Consider the following 17,735-nt stretch of genomic DNA (forward strand, 5'->3'; position numbering starts at 1 on the left):
ACCAATCTGTGAAGGTATGCCTGTTTTCCTACATTTGTTGAAAGTCTTATGAACTAAAAGGTGATGTAGACCACTCTCTAAACAAACAGAAACGGGACCGTATTAGTAGATGCAACAACTGCAACTATATTGATAAATGTTCCCATTGGGGCCACTTATGTAAGCTTTATCCTGACCCTTGCATCTTGGCCTTGTCCCCTGCTCTCTCTTAACAGGCTGTGGTTTACAGCAGCAGGAGCCGATGGCTCCTGCTGCTACCTCCATGTTCAGTAAGGAGAAAGAGGGAGAGCGAGAGAGAGCAGAGGGCACAGTGGTGAATCAAGATTGGGCTCAGGTAAGTATTTAGGGGGGCTGGGGGAATCCTGTTCAGAGGATGTTTTTTACCTTAATACAGAGAATGCAATAAAGTAAAAAACCTTCTACCTTTACAGCCATTTTCACTTTTTCACCTGCCACAATATTTGTAGTTTTGCTTAGGCTAACAGTACTGAGCAATATAACCTAATTGGTTCACAGGGCTTACAATAATGCTCAGTTTGACATCTGCTGCATTGTGGGAAGTTTACATAAGAAGATAGACATTAGACAATTATACCAGTAGTATTTTAAAAAACAAGTCATCATTTTTACATAAACAAAGCTTTTTCATATTTGTCTGCAGTTCCACATCAATATAGTTTCCTTTTTTTTAACCAATTGGCTCATGATGCCCTAAACCATGACCCTGTCCAGTTTAGCTGGCAATGTAGGCAGATGTAGAGGCAACACACACCAAACATCATATGTAACTTGTATCTACAGGTACAGCCATACCAAAAGCATTCACTTACCTTGCATTTGGTAACTATATGGGGCCTGTCCTGGCTGGGGAGCACTAAAGCTTGAGCCATAACTCTGAAATCCAACTTGGCCTGGTGACTGTGATTGTGGCAGTCCTCCTTCCGTCTTGATGCCTGCCCACAATGCACCTAAATCAGTTAGTGACATCAGATACGCATGTCCAAACTTAGGCAAATGGTCATTTCAAAGTGTTGCTAAATTCAGAAAAAGAACAAAACCAACATATTGCTCTACTATAGTGGATCTATCTTTACTAGGTACTGAAAGTAAGAAAATATTGTATAAGCAATCAGAAAAATTTAAATGGAAATAAACAAAATTACCAGCTGTTCTTAGATTCTTTAGATTCTTGATGGATATTTGCCTTTTAGGATATAATGATGTGTCTTATGTACCACAATTCTATATTTACTGATTTACATTACATAGTATATGTAATGTAAATCAGTAAATATAGAATTACATTACATAGTATATGGGTGTCTATAGATGTTAGCTGCCCTTCTTCTACACGTTAGTGTTATACTAAATACAAAAGTTCCTCTAGACACATCCTTCCTTGTTACCCAGTCTAAATAACCACTGGTTATATTGTAATATTAGAAATAAGGTTCAATTATGTTTATTTTGCTGTCTAACAGGATTTTTCCCTGATTAACTTCCTTTCTTATGCTCCTTTGTTGACTCCATGCTTCAGGAGTCTATCATGGGTAGGTTACTCTAGAGCAGTGGTCACCAAACTGCGGGCCAGGGGCTCGTTGCTTGCCTGTATCTGGCCCTCGGGGCACTATTCCTCTAAATGACTCCAATGACGGGCCACCATTCCTTTTACTGACACCATGAATGGGGCATTATTCCTCCCACTGATACCAACAATGGGGCACAGTTCTTCCAACTGACACCAACAATGGGGCATAGTTAACTCCCACTGACCACAGTCAGTCTGCCCCCCCTAAAGCCTGAAGGACAGTGGCCCTTTGCTTAGAAAGTTTGGAGACCCCTGCTCTATATGATGATGCCTCTGAATTTGCAAAATGGCAATGCCTCTTTATTTACTTTTTCTACTGTTCTGCTCTTTGGTTGTACTTTGGTAACTTGTCATTTTTGTTTTTTTTTTCCTCCTGCTCATTGCATAATCAACTAGAAATTACATCATTTACAAATGTATATGATTCAGCAGATGGAAGCAAAATTCTTTAGGTCTGATCTCCTTCATCCTTTCTGCTACCACTTCATATCTACAAGCACTTGCTCTAGCGGCAGCTGCTCTTGGCTGGCTTCCTGATGGTGACAACAGCAGAACCAGCCTGTGCATTGATTGTCTGCATGGTCATTTATAGTTTTTGCCAGGAGCGCATGTCAAAGAGTGACAACATAGTAGAGCAAATGGGAAACAAAGGGTTTAGACCTTATAACAGGAAGTGTCTAAACAAGGACCCCAATGGCAGGATTGGCAGGTAATATTACAATAAAAGTTATGGATTTAACACATTTAAAATTACTTTTAGAGTTCTTTAACATTTTAAAGTTTATATGACACTTTACACTGTGGCCTCCTGCCACAGTGCAGGGTGTGAATCCCATTTTAGCTAGAACCTTGCAGGGGCAAAAATATAAATGTCTCACCTTGCCTCCTATGCCTAACTAATTTCCAGAGCATTCGCCCTCCACAGCTTAGCACAGCCCATTTTTAATAACAGTTCAGTCCAAATAATAAAGAATTTACAAGATGCTGTAAATAGTACATGAAGCCTTTTCTATTTCAGCTGTTCATTATGAATAGAATGCCTGAACTTCTCAAGACTCCACACCCTATTAAAAGACCATGTATTCTATCAACCACCAGAGCCCATGAGATCTCTGGGAGTTGCAGCTGAACAACAGCTGAAGGGCTCCCATAACTACAGTGTAGTATGCCATGCTCTAATTCAGATCTATTATTGTATCGTAATTTTTACAACAAATGGAAAAAGTATGTATTAGTATATATGGTATTTTGTTATAGAATGGAGAATGCTATTATATGTTAAATGATGAAAGATATTCGCTTGTCTATCAAGAAAAAAACAAACGGAAGCAGAGAAATAATAAAACAGAATGAATGAGAGTCTAGACTAAGATAGGCAACCTACCGTAAGAAGGAATTCCATAGGGCTGTCCTGGTTGGGGGTACGTTGCATAGGTTGTGGCTTGTTGCATTCCTGTGGGAAATGAGGCTTGTCCATACGCTGCCATTGTTTGTGAAGACGGGGTGGGCAAAATATGTGGGTAAGCTCTGCTATTAAAAATACAACAAAAAAGGGGAAATACTTCAGTAAAAAATTAGCAAGGTATCAACATTCTCCTTAGTATACTTCCTCCACTCAATTATTAGTGATACAGTGGGGACAGAAAGTATTCAGACCCCCTTAAATTTTTCACTCTTTGTTATATTGCAGCCATTTGTTAAAATCATTTAAGTTCATTTTTTTCCTCAATAATGTACACATAGCACCGCATATTGACAGAAAAACACAGAATTGTTGACATTTTTGCAGATTTATTAAAAAAGAAAAACTGAAATATCACATGGTCCTAAGTAATCAGACCCTTTGCTGTGACACTCATATATTTAACTCTGAGGGCATCAATTGAGATGGTTCTACACCTTCATTTGAGTCCAGCTGTGTTTGATTATACTGATTGGACTTGATTAGGAAAGCCACACAACTGTCTATATAAGACCTTACAGCTCACAGTGCATGTCAGAGCAAATGAGAATCGTGAGGTCAAAGGAACTGCCTGAAGAGCTCAGAGACAGAATTGTGGCAAGGCACAGATCTGGCCAAGGTTACAAAAAATTTCTGCTGCACTTAAGGTTCCTAAGAGCACAGTGGCCTGCATAATTCTTAAATGGAAGACGTCTGGGATGACCAGAACCCTTCCTAGAACTGGCCGTCCGGCCAAACTGAGCTATCGGGGGAGAAGAGCCTTGGTGAGAGAGGTAAAGAGGAACTCAAAGCTCCAGAGATGCAGTTGGGAGATGGGAGAAAGTTGTAGAAAGTCAACCATCACTGCAGCCCTCCACCAGTCGGGGCTTTATGGCAGAGTGGCCCGACAGAAGCCTCTCTTCAGTGCAAGACACATGAAATCCCTCATGGAGTTTGCTAAAAAAACACCTGAAGGACTCCAAGATGGTGAGAAATAAGATTCTTTGGTCTGATGAGACCAAGATAGAACTTTTTTACCTTAATTCTAAGCGGTATGTGTGGAGAAAACCAGGCACTGCTCATCACCTGTCCAATACAGTCCCAACAGTGAGGCATGGTGGTGGCAGTATCATGCTGTGGGGGTACTTTCAGCTGCAGGGACAGGATGATTGGTGGCAATCGAGGGAAAGATGAATGCGGCCAAGTACAGGGATATCCTGGATGAAAACCTGCTCCAGAGTGCTCAGGACCTCAGACTGGGCTGAAGGTCTACCTTCCAACAAGACAATGATCCTAAGCACACAGCTAAAATAACGAAGGAGTGGCTTCACAACAACTCTGTGACTGTTCTTGAATGGCCCAGCCAGAGCCCTGACTTAAACTCAATTGAACATCTCTGGAGTGACCCAAACATGGCTGTCCACCAACGTTTACCATCCAACCTGACAGAACTGGAGAGGATCTGCAAGGAGGAATGGCAGAGGATCCCCAAATCCAGGTGTGAAAAACTTGTTACATCTTTCCCAAAAAGAATCATGGCTGTATTAGGGTGCTTCTACTAAATACTGAGCAAAGTGTCTGAATACTTAGGACCATGTGATATTTCAGTTTTTCTTTTTTAATAAATCTGCAAAAATGTCAACAATTCTGTGTTTTTCTGTCAATATGGGGTGCTGTGTGTACATTAATGAGGAAAAAAATGAACTTAAATAATGTTAGCAAATGGCTGCAATATAACAAAGAGTGAAAAATTTAAGGGGGTCTGAATACTTTCCATCCACACTGTATATATTATTATTATAACATTTACTTTTAGATATACAAAACATATTGTAATGCAATAAACAGCAATGTGTGGGCGATAAACAATACTATTGGTTCAAAATACACTGGGGTAGCTAACTATAAGAGTTGAGAATATCCAGTTAGCAAAGCTTTCTTAAAGAACCATTCACAGGGGCCGAATATTGGGCAGCATCGGCCGGTTCAATAGAAACCAGCCAACATTTAGCCTGTGTGTAAGGCAGCCGGTCTGACAGAAGGTGCATGACCGTAAAAGGTCTCCCGATTGGCGCTGTCAGCCAATGGCTCAGCAGGGGAGATCACTGTACTAACATTGGGTAGTTAGTACAGCTGCTCCTCCTGAGCTCTTCAGTTTTTTTCATTCAGCCCACAGGATTTTGCCTTGTGCATGATTGATGAAATCACTTTGCTAAGTAAACATTTTTTACCTTTTTAGTAAACCAACCCCATTGAATGACAACATCACAGTACAATTCTATGTGTTAAACTCCCTTCCTATTATTATGGACCATGGTATTACTCTAGAATCTAGATTAATACTCAGAAAAGTAGGGAAATTAAACAAAATAAGAGTTCTAGGTAAGTAGGATCAGTAAAAATGGGAAAAGGGTATATGGTGGTCAAGGGATAACAATAAAGGCAGGGAGATGAAAAATGAAGAGACCAGAGTAGGATATGCTTTAAGAAACCAGAGAAAAAAGGTGTATAAAGAATGGCAGAGAAACAAGATGGATAATATAGGAAGGAACACAGGCGTATAGATGGTAAAGGAAGATGAAAAGGGTATAGGGACTAGAGAAGAAAATAAAGTGGAAAATGGTTGTTCAGAGTGGAGGAGGAAGAAAAGAAGTATAGACGTTGAAAGAGAAAGAAGAGTGTATAGAGACTGTAGGATGAAGAAGAGGAGAATGGAGCCTGGAGAGGAAAAAAAGACGAATAGAAATCAGAGGAGGAAAAATAGGAGTATAGAGCCTGGAGAAGGAAGAGGAGTATAGAGACTAAAGGGATGAAAAAGAGGCATACAGAGCCTGAAGATGAGGAGTACAGGGCCTGGAGAAGGTAGAAGAGTATGGAGACTGGAGGTGGAAGAAGAAGTGTATAGAGACTATATGATGAAGAAGAGGTTTAAGAAAGAAAAAGAGAAGTATAGAGATTGGAGGAGGAAGATGATGAGTATAGGGCATGGAGGAGAAAGAAGAGGAGTATACAGACTGGAGGAGGAAGAAGAGGATTATAGAAACTGGAAGTATATAGATTCTGAAGGAGGAATGCAAGATTTAACACTGAATGGAGGAGGAAGGAAAAAAATATAGGGACTATAGGAAAAAAAAAGACAAATTTGAAGAAAATTAGGCAAATAAACAGGGTAAAGCGGAATCTTGATTGGAAAAAAGAAAGAGAAGGCTACAGAGGCTGCAGGCATATTGAGGGAGAAGAGGGTAAAAGCCTAATGGAAACATTACCACCATAAGAGTCAGAAAAATAGAAAGAGATTTAAAAGGGAATGGAATATGTATAGGAATGAACAGAGAAAATGAGTAATTGGAATATAGAAAGGTGGACACAGAAAGACATACAGGGGAGAAGGAAAATGTCAAGAGACACAGACAGGCTTTAGAAAGTAAGGGAGTTCAGATTGAAAGAAAGTTGAAACCTAATGCCATAGCACAGCAGTACCTTAGAATTTAACAATTAAGTGGCAGACGTGCTCAAAACATAAAATGACAGGTTTATGTGTGTCATGTGTTCATTTCATTAGACTACAAAGACTGGAATCTTACTTGGATGGGTAGATCTGTGGGGAAAACTGGTGTGTTTGTCTGGGGCTGAATCCACTGCTTCCAATAACTCCACATAGAGAGGGGAAAAAAAGAGGACAGCAAATCAAATACCCATCCTTGCATAATAGGAAACTGCATCTAAAATCCTGCACTTTAATTAGAACTAGATTTAGTGTACATATTTCTATTTTAGTATGACCATAGACCAGTTCACATAATGATAAAACAACTGTAGATAAGTCATTAACATGAAATGATATAATGTATTTTGTAACTACAGTAAAAAGGTAAATTACTATACAACATTCTTGGATTAAACTTTGTACCTATTTGAAAGTCAGCTCCACACAAAAAAAATCACTTTTGTTTGATGTTAGACTTCAGTTGGACAGTTTCCTATAATACAGTAGTTTGTGTCTCAGCCCAAGTATGTATAGTCATGGGGGCTGGAATAAAATGGCCAGAAGGTCCACTATTCTCTCACCAGGAGCTGTGGAAGGGAGGGGGGATGAGAGAAGGATGACTCCACTCTCAGCAAAAACCCGAAGGTGGGTATCGAGTCAGGCATGGAAAAATAAATCACCCCAAACCCTGAGAGACAAAAAAATGTATCTGGCAATCAGATCCCCAAGCAGATGGACCATCCTTCTCTCATCCCCCTCCCTTTCACAGCTCCTGGTGAGAGAATATTGAGAGAATATTGGACCTTCTGGCCAATTTATTTCCAGCCCCCGCGACTATATATACTTGGAACACATTTGATTCTAATTTATCTATGAGCCAAACGACCATCGAGGTGAAAGTTGGCCTTTTTCTTTTAATAAATTATACTCTCTTGTGCCCTTCCTGAAGAAGCAAGATTTCCTTTGTGAAATGTGTTGAGATTAATAGCACAGTTTTTCCAGATTGATGGTGGATACCTATATGGACGGGATAGGTTCTATGGAAAGGTTTTCCTGTTGATCAGTTTTGAGTATTACATATGTATTGATGTTTATCAATTTTTGCATTATGTGTTGATTTTAAATGTATGAGTCAAAGGGTATTGCCACTAGGGATTAGCAAAATAGGCAATGAAGGGTACCATCATCCTATAATGATATAATAGAGAAGAGGAGGAGATTGGACAAGGGCTACTCCAAAATACCCTTAATCACCAAAAAGGATTAGGACTATCACGGTACCCAAATATATAGTAAAACATTTGATAAAAATAAAGTTTATTATACAAAATACAAAAATATCAATTACAACAAAAACAGTGAAGTGATTGTTGCAGAAATACATAGAAAAATTACATTAAAATTGACGATTGAAAACCCCCACAGATATGTAGAGGCACAGTGATGTGGGTATAGACGTTGGTCAACGTCTATACCCACATCACTGTGCCTCTACATATCTGTAGATATGTCGATTTTAAATGTATGTCAATATTTTTCAAATATATGACAATATTTTTTTATATACATGTTTGAGGTGTGACTCATTAAAAGTCCAGTGAGCCAAATGTGGATGTTGTATGCATACTAATTGGGACTGAGACACTATCTCAACCCATCTCACACCAGCTCTTTTTTTTTTGTCTTATGAAAAATGTGTCTTTCTTCAGTATCAAGGCAGAGTAATATAAAGTGTTCTAGCTACTGAAGCTTCTATGTTATTTTCTGCAAAGAGATTGAAGATTTAAAATGCATCTTCTGCCAAAAGTTTTATTTAATTTTGGACAGAATAAAAAAGAGTTAGCACCTTTGTCACATTTTAATGCTGTGGCCTTGTTGGGGAGATTTCCCTCACTTCCTGTTTTTGTAAATTTGTCATCGAATAGTAAGAGTAGGACAAAGCTAGAACACCCATCAGCTCTCCCTTCTGTCTGTGCACCCTTTGAAGATTGAAAAGAAAATGCTAGTTACTATGTACACTCACAGGGTGACACTGTGAATGTACAGATAACAGTGTGCCAACGTCCCAATAGTGGGCAATAGAAAGGACTAGCTAGAAAAATGTACTTTTCAGGCACACAGATATGTCGTCTAAAAGTAATAAATTGCTTTTATTTGGTAAGCAGTTGATTAAAGGCTGCTGATGTGACACCAGGAGATCTATCCACACCATGCATTTTTGGCTCCAAATTCTCAGAGTCAACCTCTCTGAGCTTTATACCAATTTTCTACAGTGTCTAAACAGACTATATAACCGGATTCATGCTGGCTTCATCATTAACACCGTTGCTGCCTTAGATTTGTGTTGGTGTTCATCTATCTCCTTGGACTTATCTACATAAATCTGCCTACCAACAATATACCACACTAATTTTTTTGCGTCTGACAAACACACGATTGTTATGCTCCTGAAGAAGCGTATCCGTACGTGCAACATGTCGAGCCACTGAATGAATTTTGTGCCTGGATACACCCCCTGACCCACAGTATTTCTCCTTTACTTGGATAGTACTTCGGGAACTCTAATTGTTGTCTGTTTGAATGTATTACTACACCTTGGGACTACAATAAGCGGTGTCAGAGTTTGTGTGTGGGGCTTATAACAACATTTCTTATGAATTTTATATGTATCTATATGTTATACTTACTTTTTAATCAACTGCTTACCAAATAAAAACAATTTATTACTTTTAGACGGCTTATCCGTGTGCCTAAAAGTCCACCCTTTGAAGATGTTCCCTCATTTTCTGTGCTGACTGATGGCATTGGAGAAATCTTCCCAGCAGAAGCAACAGAGAGCAATAAAACCTTGACAGTGGTGCTAACCCTTTCCTACTTTTCTAAAATGAAGAAAGGTTTCTTTGGAGTTACACTTTAAAATTGCACTCTCAAAGTTACCTTAAAACAACTTGTGACACTTTCACATTCACTATAAATATCAGTGGTCTTCTCCTTACTAGTAGTTAGCCTGAATGTGTTGCTCATCTGACCACAGAAAACGTTAACAGGTCAGACAGGAAAACACACACACACCTATAACATGAGCATGTACATTCCTCTACAGAAAAAAAATATATAGTATTTTATAAAACTGCATAAAGGCTACTGTTTTCAAACATTACATTCATTTCCTTTTTTTTAAACTGAATTTACCGTAATTAGAATGCATTTGCCATTTTTAACTAGAATGAGAGTCAAGGCATACCACAAGCTTCTCTGTATAGTCTATGGTAAATGCAAAAAAAGACTTCATTGCCTTTTATTTTTAAAATCATAAGTGACATGACAGGACCCCCTTTTAAAGCTACAAGACAGCTTAACAACCATAAGTGCTTTATACCTAAGAAACACTTCGAGGGCCTCTTGCTTACTAAATCCGCTCTACTTGCAGCCCATTAAAAAGGAAGTCAACAGACTATACTAGTATATCAGGATTTATCTCAAGATCCATATGAGTAATTGTAAGCTGTCCCAATTCGGGGTCACGGAGAAATTGCATTTACCCAAACCTTTGCTATCCAAGATTTCCATAACAATATAAGAGCCTTCTAGGCTTACAGGACTAATTATAGACTACCTGAGTACCTAATCATACATTTAAAAAAAAACTTGCCATCATCATCATCATTGAGATCATCAACATTGTTATTATCATCAAAATCATTATCAATAATACCACAATAAAATAGTTTCACTTCTTTTCATCAAACTATGGACTTTAGTTGTCATTTATACCCCTAGTAACTAATTAAACATTTTCCAGAGATATTAATTTCTTTGGTGGCTTCTCAGCTCCTCTGGCTGAACTGATACAAGGAAAAAAAACAATATCACAAAAAACCATTAGACATAGTGGATCTTCATGGAAAGGGATCATAAATACATTTAAAATCCTCCATTTATTACCTCTACTGTAAGTAACATTTAGCATTGACAACAAATAATATACGGTGTGGAACACAAGGCTACATTGCAATGAAGTCAACTACTAAAATTCTGCACTGGAAAAATGCAATTAAAAACAAACTGTAGAGCCAATTGCCATGTTCAAGCAGGCCAAATTTCTCAACTCCAGTGACATGAATTTATTAAAAGAAACATAATTTATATAACTTTTCTTTACAATACAGTTCAGGGCTAATAAAACTAAGGACATTTAAACACAAAATGGAAAATGCAGGATATGGTGTCAGTTCAAGACCATGATTCAGTTAGACAGAACGGCATAAACCGTGAAGTAACATTTCTACAGAGCAAAATAAATAGCTGTCATTATAAGCTACGCACCAGTACAAGAAGAAACATCAGCACTTTGTCATAACGTCTCTCTTACCTGATCCGGAGTAGTTGTCTAAAGATCCTTCAGCAGTTGTTGCAGCAATGTCACTGCCGCTCATTGGCTCTGTTTTAACTGAAAACACAGCAAGAGTTACACAAGTGCCATAACCCTGCATAGAAATGAGTAATGTATGTTTAGTGCAGATACACAGATTTGAGGATTTTTCATCTACACACACACAGCAAATATACATAAAAAAAACTATGGAGACACCATCATGTGAATAGGGAAAAATCATAGAATTTACTATTAATTAGCTGTATACTTGCTCTCCTGACACTCTGCACACAAGAAGCTAATGATCTGCTAATCCTATCCAGAAAATACTGCAACTGTGCTAAAGTTAAAAAAAAAAAAGTTCAATCACTTTTTAAAGCGTATCTAAACCCTGGAACAAAAATGTTATATACAGTACTTTGCAAAAGTATTAACCTCCCTTGGCTTTTTACCTATTTTGTTACATTACAGCCTTTAGTTCACTGTTTTTTTAATCTGAATTATATGTGATGGATCAGAACACAATAGTCTAAGTTGGTGAAGTAAAATTAGAAAAATATATACATAAAACAATTTTTCAGAAATAAAAAACTGATAATTGGCATGTGCGTATGTATTCACCCACTTTGTTGTGAAGCCCATACAAAGCTCTGGTGCAACCAATTACTTTCAGAAGTCACATAATTCGTGAAATGATGTCCACCTGTGTGCAATCTAAGTGTCACATGATCTGTCATTACATATATACACCTTTTTGAAAGGCCCCAGAGGCTGCAACACCTAAGCAAGAGGCACCACTAGCCAAACACTGCCATGAAGACTAAGGAACTCTCCAAACAAGTAAGGGACAATGTTGTTGAGAAGTACAAGTCAGGGTTAGGTTATAAAAAAAATCCAAATCTTTGATGATCCCTAGGAGCACCATCAAATCTATCATAACCAAATGGAAAGAACATGGCACAACAGCAAACCTGCCAAGAGACGGCCGCACATTAAAACTCATGGACCAGGCAAGGAGGGCATTAATCAGAGAGGCAGCACAGAAACCTAAGGTAACCCTGGAGGAGCTGCAAAGTTCCACAGCAGAGATTGGAGTATCTGTACATAGGGGGATGACAATAAGTCGTACGCTCCATTAAGTTGGGCTTTATGGCAGAGTGGCCAGAAGAAAGCCATTACTTTCAGCAAAAAACAAAATGGCACGTTTTGAGTTTGCGAAAAGGCATGTGGGAGACTCCCAAAATGTATGGAGCAAGGTGCTCTGGTCTGATGAGACTAAACTTTTTGGCATCAAAGAAAACGCTTTGTCTGGCGCAAACCCAACACCTCACATCACCCAAAGAACACCATCCCCACCGTGAAACATGGTGGTGGCAGCATCATGCTGTGGGGATGTTTTTCATCAGTCGGGACTAGAAAACTGGTCAGAGTTGAGGGAAAGATGGATGGTGCTAAATACAAGGATATTCTTGAGCAAAACCTGTACCACTCTGTGTGTGATTTGAGGCTAGGACGGAGGTTCACCTTCCAGCAGGACAATGACCCCAAACACACTGCTAAAGCAACACTTGAGTGGTTTAAGGGGAAACATGTAAATGTGTTGGAATGGCCTAGTCAAAGCCGTGACCTCAATCCAATAGAAAATCTGTGGTCAGACTTAAAGATTGCTGTTCATAAGCGCAAACCATCCAACTTGAAGGAGCTGGAGCAGTTTTGCAAGGAGAAATGGGAAAAAATCCCAGTGTTAAGACATGGCAAGCTCATAGAGACTTATCCAAAGCGACTTGGAGCTGTGATAGCAGCAAAAGGTGGCTCTACAAAGTATTGACTTTAGGGGGGTGAATAGTTATGCACATTGACTTTTTCTGTTATTTTGTCCTATTTGTTGTTTGCTTCACAATAAAAAAAAATCTTCAAATTTGTGGACATGTTCTGTAAATTAAATTATGCAAATCCTCAAACAATTCATGTTAATTCCAGGTTATGAGGCAACAAAACACAAAAAATGCCAAGGGGGGTAAACACTTTTGCAAGGCACTGTATTGCAGCTTACCAGTTCATAGACATGATGACTGCATTACTTTCCTTTACTCAGCCTGAAAACTGAAAATGAATGCAACCATCACATCTAAAAACAGGTAATCACAATATAGAGCAGGCATCACTAAATGGCGGCCCACGGTCTGGGTCCGGCCCCAATCACTCTCCTACCTGGACCACAGTGGTCACGCCATTTAGGAGTGTGTTCTTCTCTCAGCTGTCATGCTCTTATCTTTGCAGAGCCGACAGCGGGAGGCGGGACAGTTCTGGAGGGAGGACGGGAGCTGCCCGAGGTAAACAAGCCAGTGATAGATTGCAAAGATAAAGGGCGGTTCAAGCAACCAATCACCAGCTTGCAGCCTCCATTCTCTATTCAGATTGGCTGTGCCTTCCATCCTCCCGTCTGTGTAAGGTAGGGTGGATGTAATATGGGAAGGGGGAGAGGCACTGAGTACTGCAATGAAGAGGCTGAGTACTGTAATGTGTGTGGGGGCTCAGTACTGTAATGTTGGGGGGGAGTTAAGGCTGAGTACTGTAATGTCGGGAGGGGGGCTGAGTACTGTAAAGAGGGGGGCTGAGGACAGTAATGAGGGGAACTGAGCACTGTAATTGGGGGGGGTTCTGAGGACAGTAATGTGGGGGGGCTGAGGACTGTAATGGGGAAACTAAGTACTGTAATTGGGGGGGGTCTGAGGACAGTAATGTGGGGGGGCTGAGGACTATAATGGGGAACTGAGTACTGTAATGGGGGGTCTGAGGACAGTAATGTGGGGGGTGAGTACAATGTGGGGGATATGAGTACGGTAATGGAGGGCTGAGGACAGTAATGTGGGGGGCTGAGGACAGTACTGTTGGAGGGTGTTGATGTCAAGGGGGTATGAGAACACTACTGTGAAGGGGGATCTTGATTTTACTAAGGGGACCTCTGTGAATTTTATTTCAGTACCCCTGATATAGAGTATTATACCTTTATTTTTGGGTCTAGGCACCCTTTAATCTTTTATATACAGTACAATATAGCTTCTTTGTGGTACTGCAGTCTCTTGTCCCATTACTCTAGACAACATCCCTCTCAACCACCCATCTCATACTGCTCTGTATTTTTATGAGGTCAGTATTCAGGCCATAGAAATGATAGGGAAAGCATAAATCAAATGGATTAAGTTTGCAAAGCAACCCAAATAGCAACCGTCATTAAGAGGGAAAATATGTTGTACAGACTGAATGCAAGGTTTTATGTATGACCGAAGTACACCTTATGCAAATCCTAATTAACTATTTTATTTCTAACTAAAAAAGGCAGCCCAGTGCATAAAGATTTAGATCAGTAGAGTAAATGATGGAAAATGAGACTGACAATTATGAAATAACACATTTAATGCTGCATATGGTAAAGCCAAAGAACACCAAGGTATGTGAAAAATAAATAAATAAATAATGATAGTGCTCTTTTAAATCACAACTGAACTGAATGTACTTCTTTCCCACTTATTATCATACTTAGCACAGGTAATCAGCTTTGTAGGAGACAGAATGACAAATTAGGTGTGTTTTGCCCACAGCAGAAAATCTACACTAACAGAAAATTGACCACTGGAATATAATTAGGTGTTATAGTAAGCACACATTTTGGCTACTGTTCTTGGTTTAACAAAACTATTTATTAAACAGAAAAAATATTATTCCAAATATGGCAGCAGTTACATGCCGTTCAAGTCAACTGCATGATTTTAAAATAGTGTATGTTTCAAAATTGAATAAAAACATAACCACTCATCATATGCACACAATTTGTTAGCATTGTACTATCCCTTTAAGCTTTGAATAACAGAAAATTAGCATAACTTAAAATGTATCTATAGCCAGCAACAAAAATGGTTTATGTTGCAGATTACCATAGATGTTGTGGCATTCATTCATTCATTTTCTTTTTTTTTTTAAAGGAGAAGTACAGCCAAGCTCGCTTGGCTGTACTTCTCCTATGGATCAAAGGAGTGCAGTTCGTTCTGCACTCCTGTGGCCCGTTTTCAGCAGACAGCGCGCTGAAGCTGACGTCACAGAGCCAGTCCAGGCTCGGGAAAGAATGCGACCATATGTTCGGGGATTTCAGCCACATGCCTGGACCGGCACCTAGCTCAGCCTCTCAGCCTCGCACGCCCCTTCACAGCCCAGCACTCCAATGAGCAATGGGAGGGGGGGGCAGAGCAGAGAGCCGGTCACTTCACTGGCTCTCTGTTCAGGGATCCCAGAAACAAGCAATCAGCGGTGTTTGATCACTTGATTCTCAGTCTTAGAGTCAGCGGGGGACAGATATAGCATCAGACCAATGCTGCACCCACCTAGGTAAGAATGATCCCCCCCCCCAAATAAAAACCCATACTTCTCTTTTCAGTATTTCCTCCTTTGTTTTCACCTGGTGATCCTGCTAATAACACAGTTCTTGCTCTAGGATAACACTATTCACTCAAAATATTGTATCTATAGAAGAGCAGAATCTCCACTCTAGGGCAGAAGTTGTGTTAGGATTACAAACTACCTTCCCATCTCCTCCTCTATGCAACATAGGTGGTGGCATTCTATAGTTCTCTAGAGAAAAATGGGAACACCGCAAATTGATGACAACCATTACAATCACAGAGCACAGAAAATCATTTGATCACTAGATTTGTTACAGGATCAACATGTATTTTTTGCACATATTAGTCAGATATAACAAACTTTCAATTGCATAGTCAATACAGACCAAAAGAGGAGTTCATTGTTAGGGTTGACATCTATTTTAGGGTTTGTTTTTTAGCAAGCATGCCTTTACAGTTTTAAAGGAAAACTGATATAATAGTACAGCCTACGCCAACTGACCTTTTGTTTAAGAAGACAGAAACATATTATTTTAAGGAAATATATTTCTAACTAAAGATTTTGATTGTCAAACACAAAAAAGAAAGGTAGACAGGAGCACTGGAAAAACTCCTTCTATGTACTGTTTGCATGTATTGTGTAGTCAACCTTTCTGGGTCATAATTCAAGATGTAAAGCAGAGCCTCATGACATCTTCACATTATTGATAACACCTGCAGTAGTAAACACTTCCAGCTTTTAAACCCATAATGATGAGGCTTTAATGAGTTTTACTGAGAATGGAAGAAAGTGTAACAAGTATTTCTGAAATAAGTCTAAAACTGATTCCTTGAACAGCTTGTTTACATGAATGTTAGTAATAACTCCTAAATTGCTTTGGCAATGTAAAATGTATTTGTTCCTGCCAATTAAGCTTATTTGAATTTAAATTTGAGTTAGAGAAAGTGTGTGTGAGAGAGAAAGAGGGAGCATTGTTTCGTACATTGGGGATAACATCCAGAAATAGATTAGGGCAGAATGGGGCCCTAGGCAAGGAAGCAGCTTTGCTCCCTTTATGCAACGATAAAGATTGTAATACAGAAGTCACCTCACTTGCACTGGTTGTAGATTGCCTGCCTGCCCCATCAGATACCAGCTGCTTACAAATGTAAACTCCTTTGTGAAGTGACAGGCATATTTAAAGCTTTATAATAAGCAAAACTATAATCGCCATAATCTCATTCACCATTGACAGCTATAGCCAACTGTGTTATACCACTGTTTTACTGCAGGAATATAAAGGTTGTAGGTGGGCCGCCTGGACATGTACCAAGATCTAGACCCCTTACTATGCTGCCTCTGATGGCACCCTGGGTTTTCTAGGTCCACTAACTAAAGTCAGAGAATCTTAACAGTAAAGCCCACAAGAGCCCTAAGAAGCCACTGGTTGACTTAGCCCTCCAGATACCACCTATGAATAAATTATGCATTTTGGATAGACCTGGACTTATGGCAGAAATTGCAATAAAGCAGCAAAGAATGATGATGCAACACAATATGCAATAACAACTACCACACAGATTTGAGACTGTTATTGTCTGATATTGTCTGCATACTAGGACACCACTATTTTATCATTATCACTACTTCACAGTTATAAACTATATGTTGTCCCTCTACATCAGTGGTTCTCAACTCCAGTCCTCAGGACCCACTAACAGGCCAGGTTTGCAAGATAACTGAAATACATCACAGGTGATATAATTTGCTGCTCAGTGAATGTAGTATTCTAGTCTGCATCTCCTCAAGGTAATACCTCAAATCTGGCCTGTTGGTGGGTCCTGAGGACAGGAGTTGAGAACCACTGCTCTACATAGTCAAAATAGATAATTGATTTGTTGACTGTTTTTTGAAAAACAAGATACAAATACATCCTGCTGGTATTGAGTCCCCTGAACCCTATACAAGCTCTTCCCTCATTTGTCCCCAATTTGTTTGGTGTTATCAACAACGGGAGGGCTGTATGCCATACATGTTTTGGAGTTGTCCGTTGCTTCAAACTCTCAGGAAACAGATGGAAGACATGTCCTTAAGGTAGAAATATAGGCAATTTTTTTTTTTTTTCATTTAGGAAAAGGCAAGGGAGAGTTATAACCTCTGTCAGAATTTTGTTCGCCATCTGTGTCCAATTGCAGAGATTTCCCTTCACTTCCTGTCCCATAGCCAAACAGGAAGTAAGAGGAAATCCATGAAAATTAACCACTTAAGGACCAGCCTCATTTTGGATTTTAGGTGTTTACATGTTTAAAACAGTTTTTTTTGCTAGAAAATTACTTAGAACCCCCAAACATTATATATTGTTTTTTTTCTAACACCATAGAGAATAAAATGGCAGTCAATGCAATAATTTTTTTTGCACCGTATTTGCGCAGCGGTCTTATAAGCGCACTTTTAAAATAAAAAATAA

At 39.2% G+C, this 17,735-nt stretch overlaps 1 protein-coding gene across 4 annotated transcripts in view; it reads right to left on the bottom strand.

Annotated features, from left to right (window-relative positions):
* EYA1 (EYA transcriptional coactivator and phosphatase 1) overlaps window positions 1–17,735 on the bottom strand; it is a 157,382-nt gene that overhangs the window by 114,433 nt on the left and 25,214 nt on the right. Inside the window, exons 4-7 of one of the 4 annotated variants that reach the window (XM_073631787.1) lie at window positions 10,889–10,966; window positions 6,614–6,680; window positions 2,973–3,118; window positions 831–968 (exon numbers count right to left, since the gene is read on the bottom strand). In XM_073631787.1, coding sequence (XP_073487888.1) covers window positions 831–968; window positions 2,973–3,118; window positions 6,614–6,680; window positions 10,889–10,966 — 429 coding nt within the window. The remainder of the gene's footprint in view (window positions 1–830; window positions 969–2,972; window positions 3,119–6,613; window positions 6,681–10,888; window positions 10,967–17,735) is intronic. The other 3 variants (XM_073631790.1, XM_073631788.1, XM_073631789.1) reach the window with 3 other exon arrangements.

This window comes from Aquarana catesbeiana, linkage group LG05 (assembly GCF_042186555.1).
Source record: "Aquarana catesbeiana isolate 2022-GZ linkage group LG05, ASM4218655v1, whole genome shotgun sequence".
Taxonomy (NCBI): domain Eukaryota; kingdom Metazoa; phylum Chordata; class Amphibia; order Anura; family Ranidae; genus Aquarana; species Aquarana catesbeiana.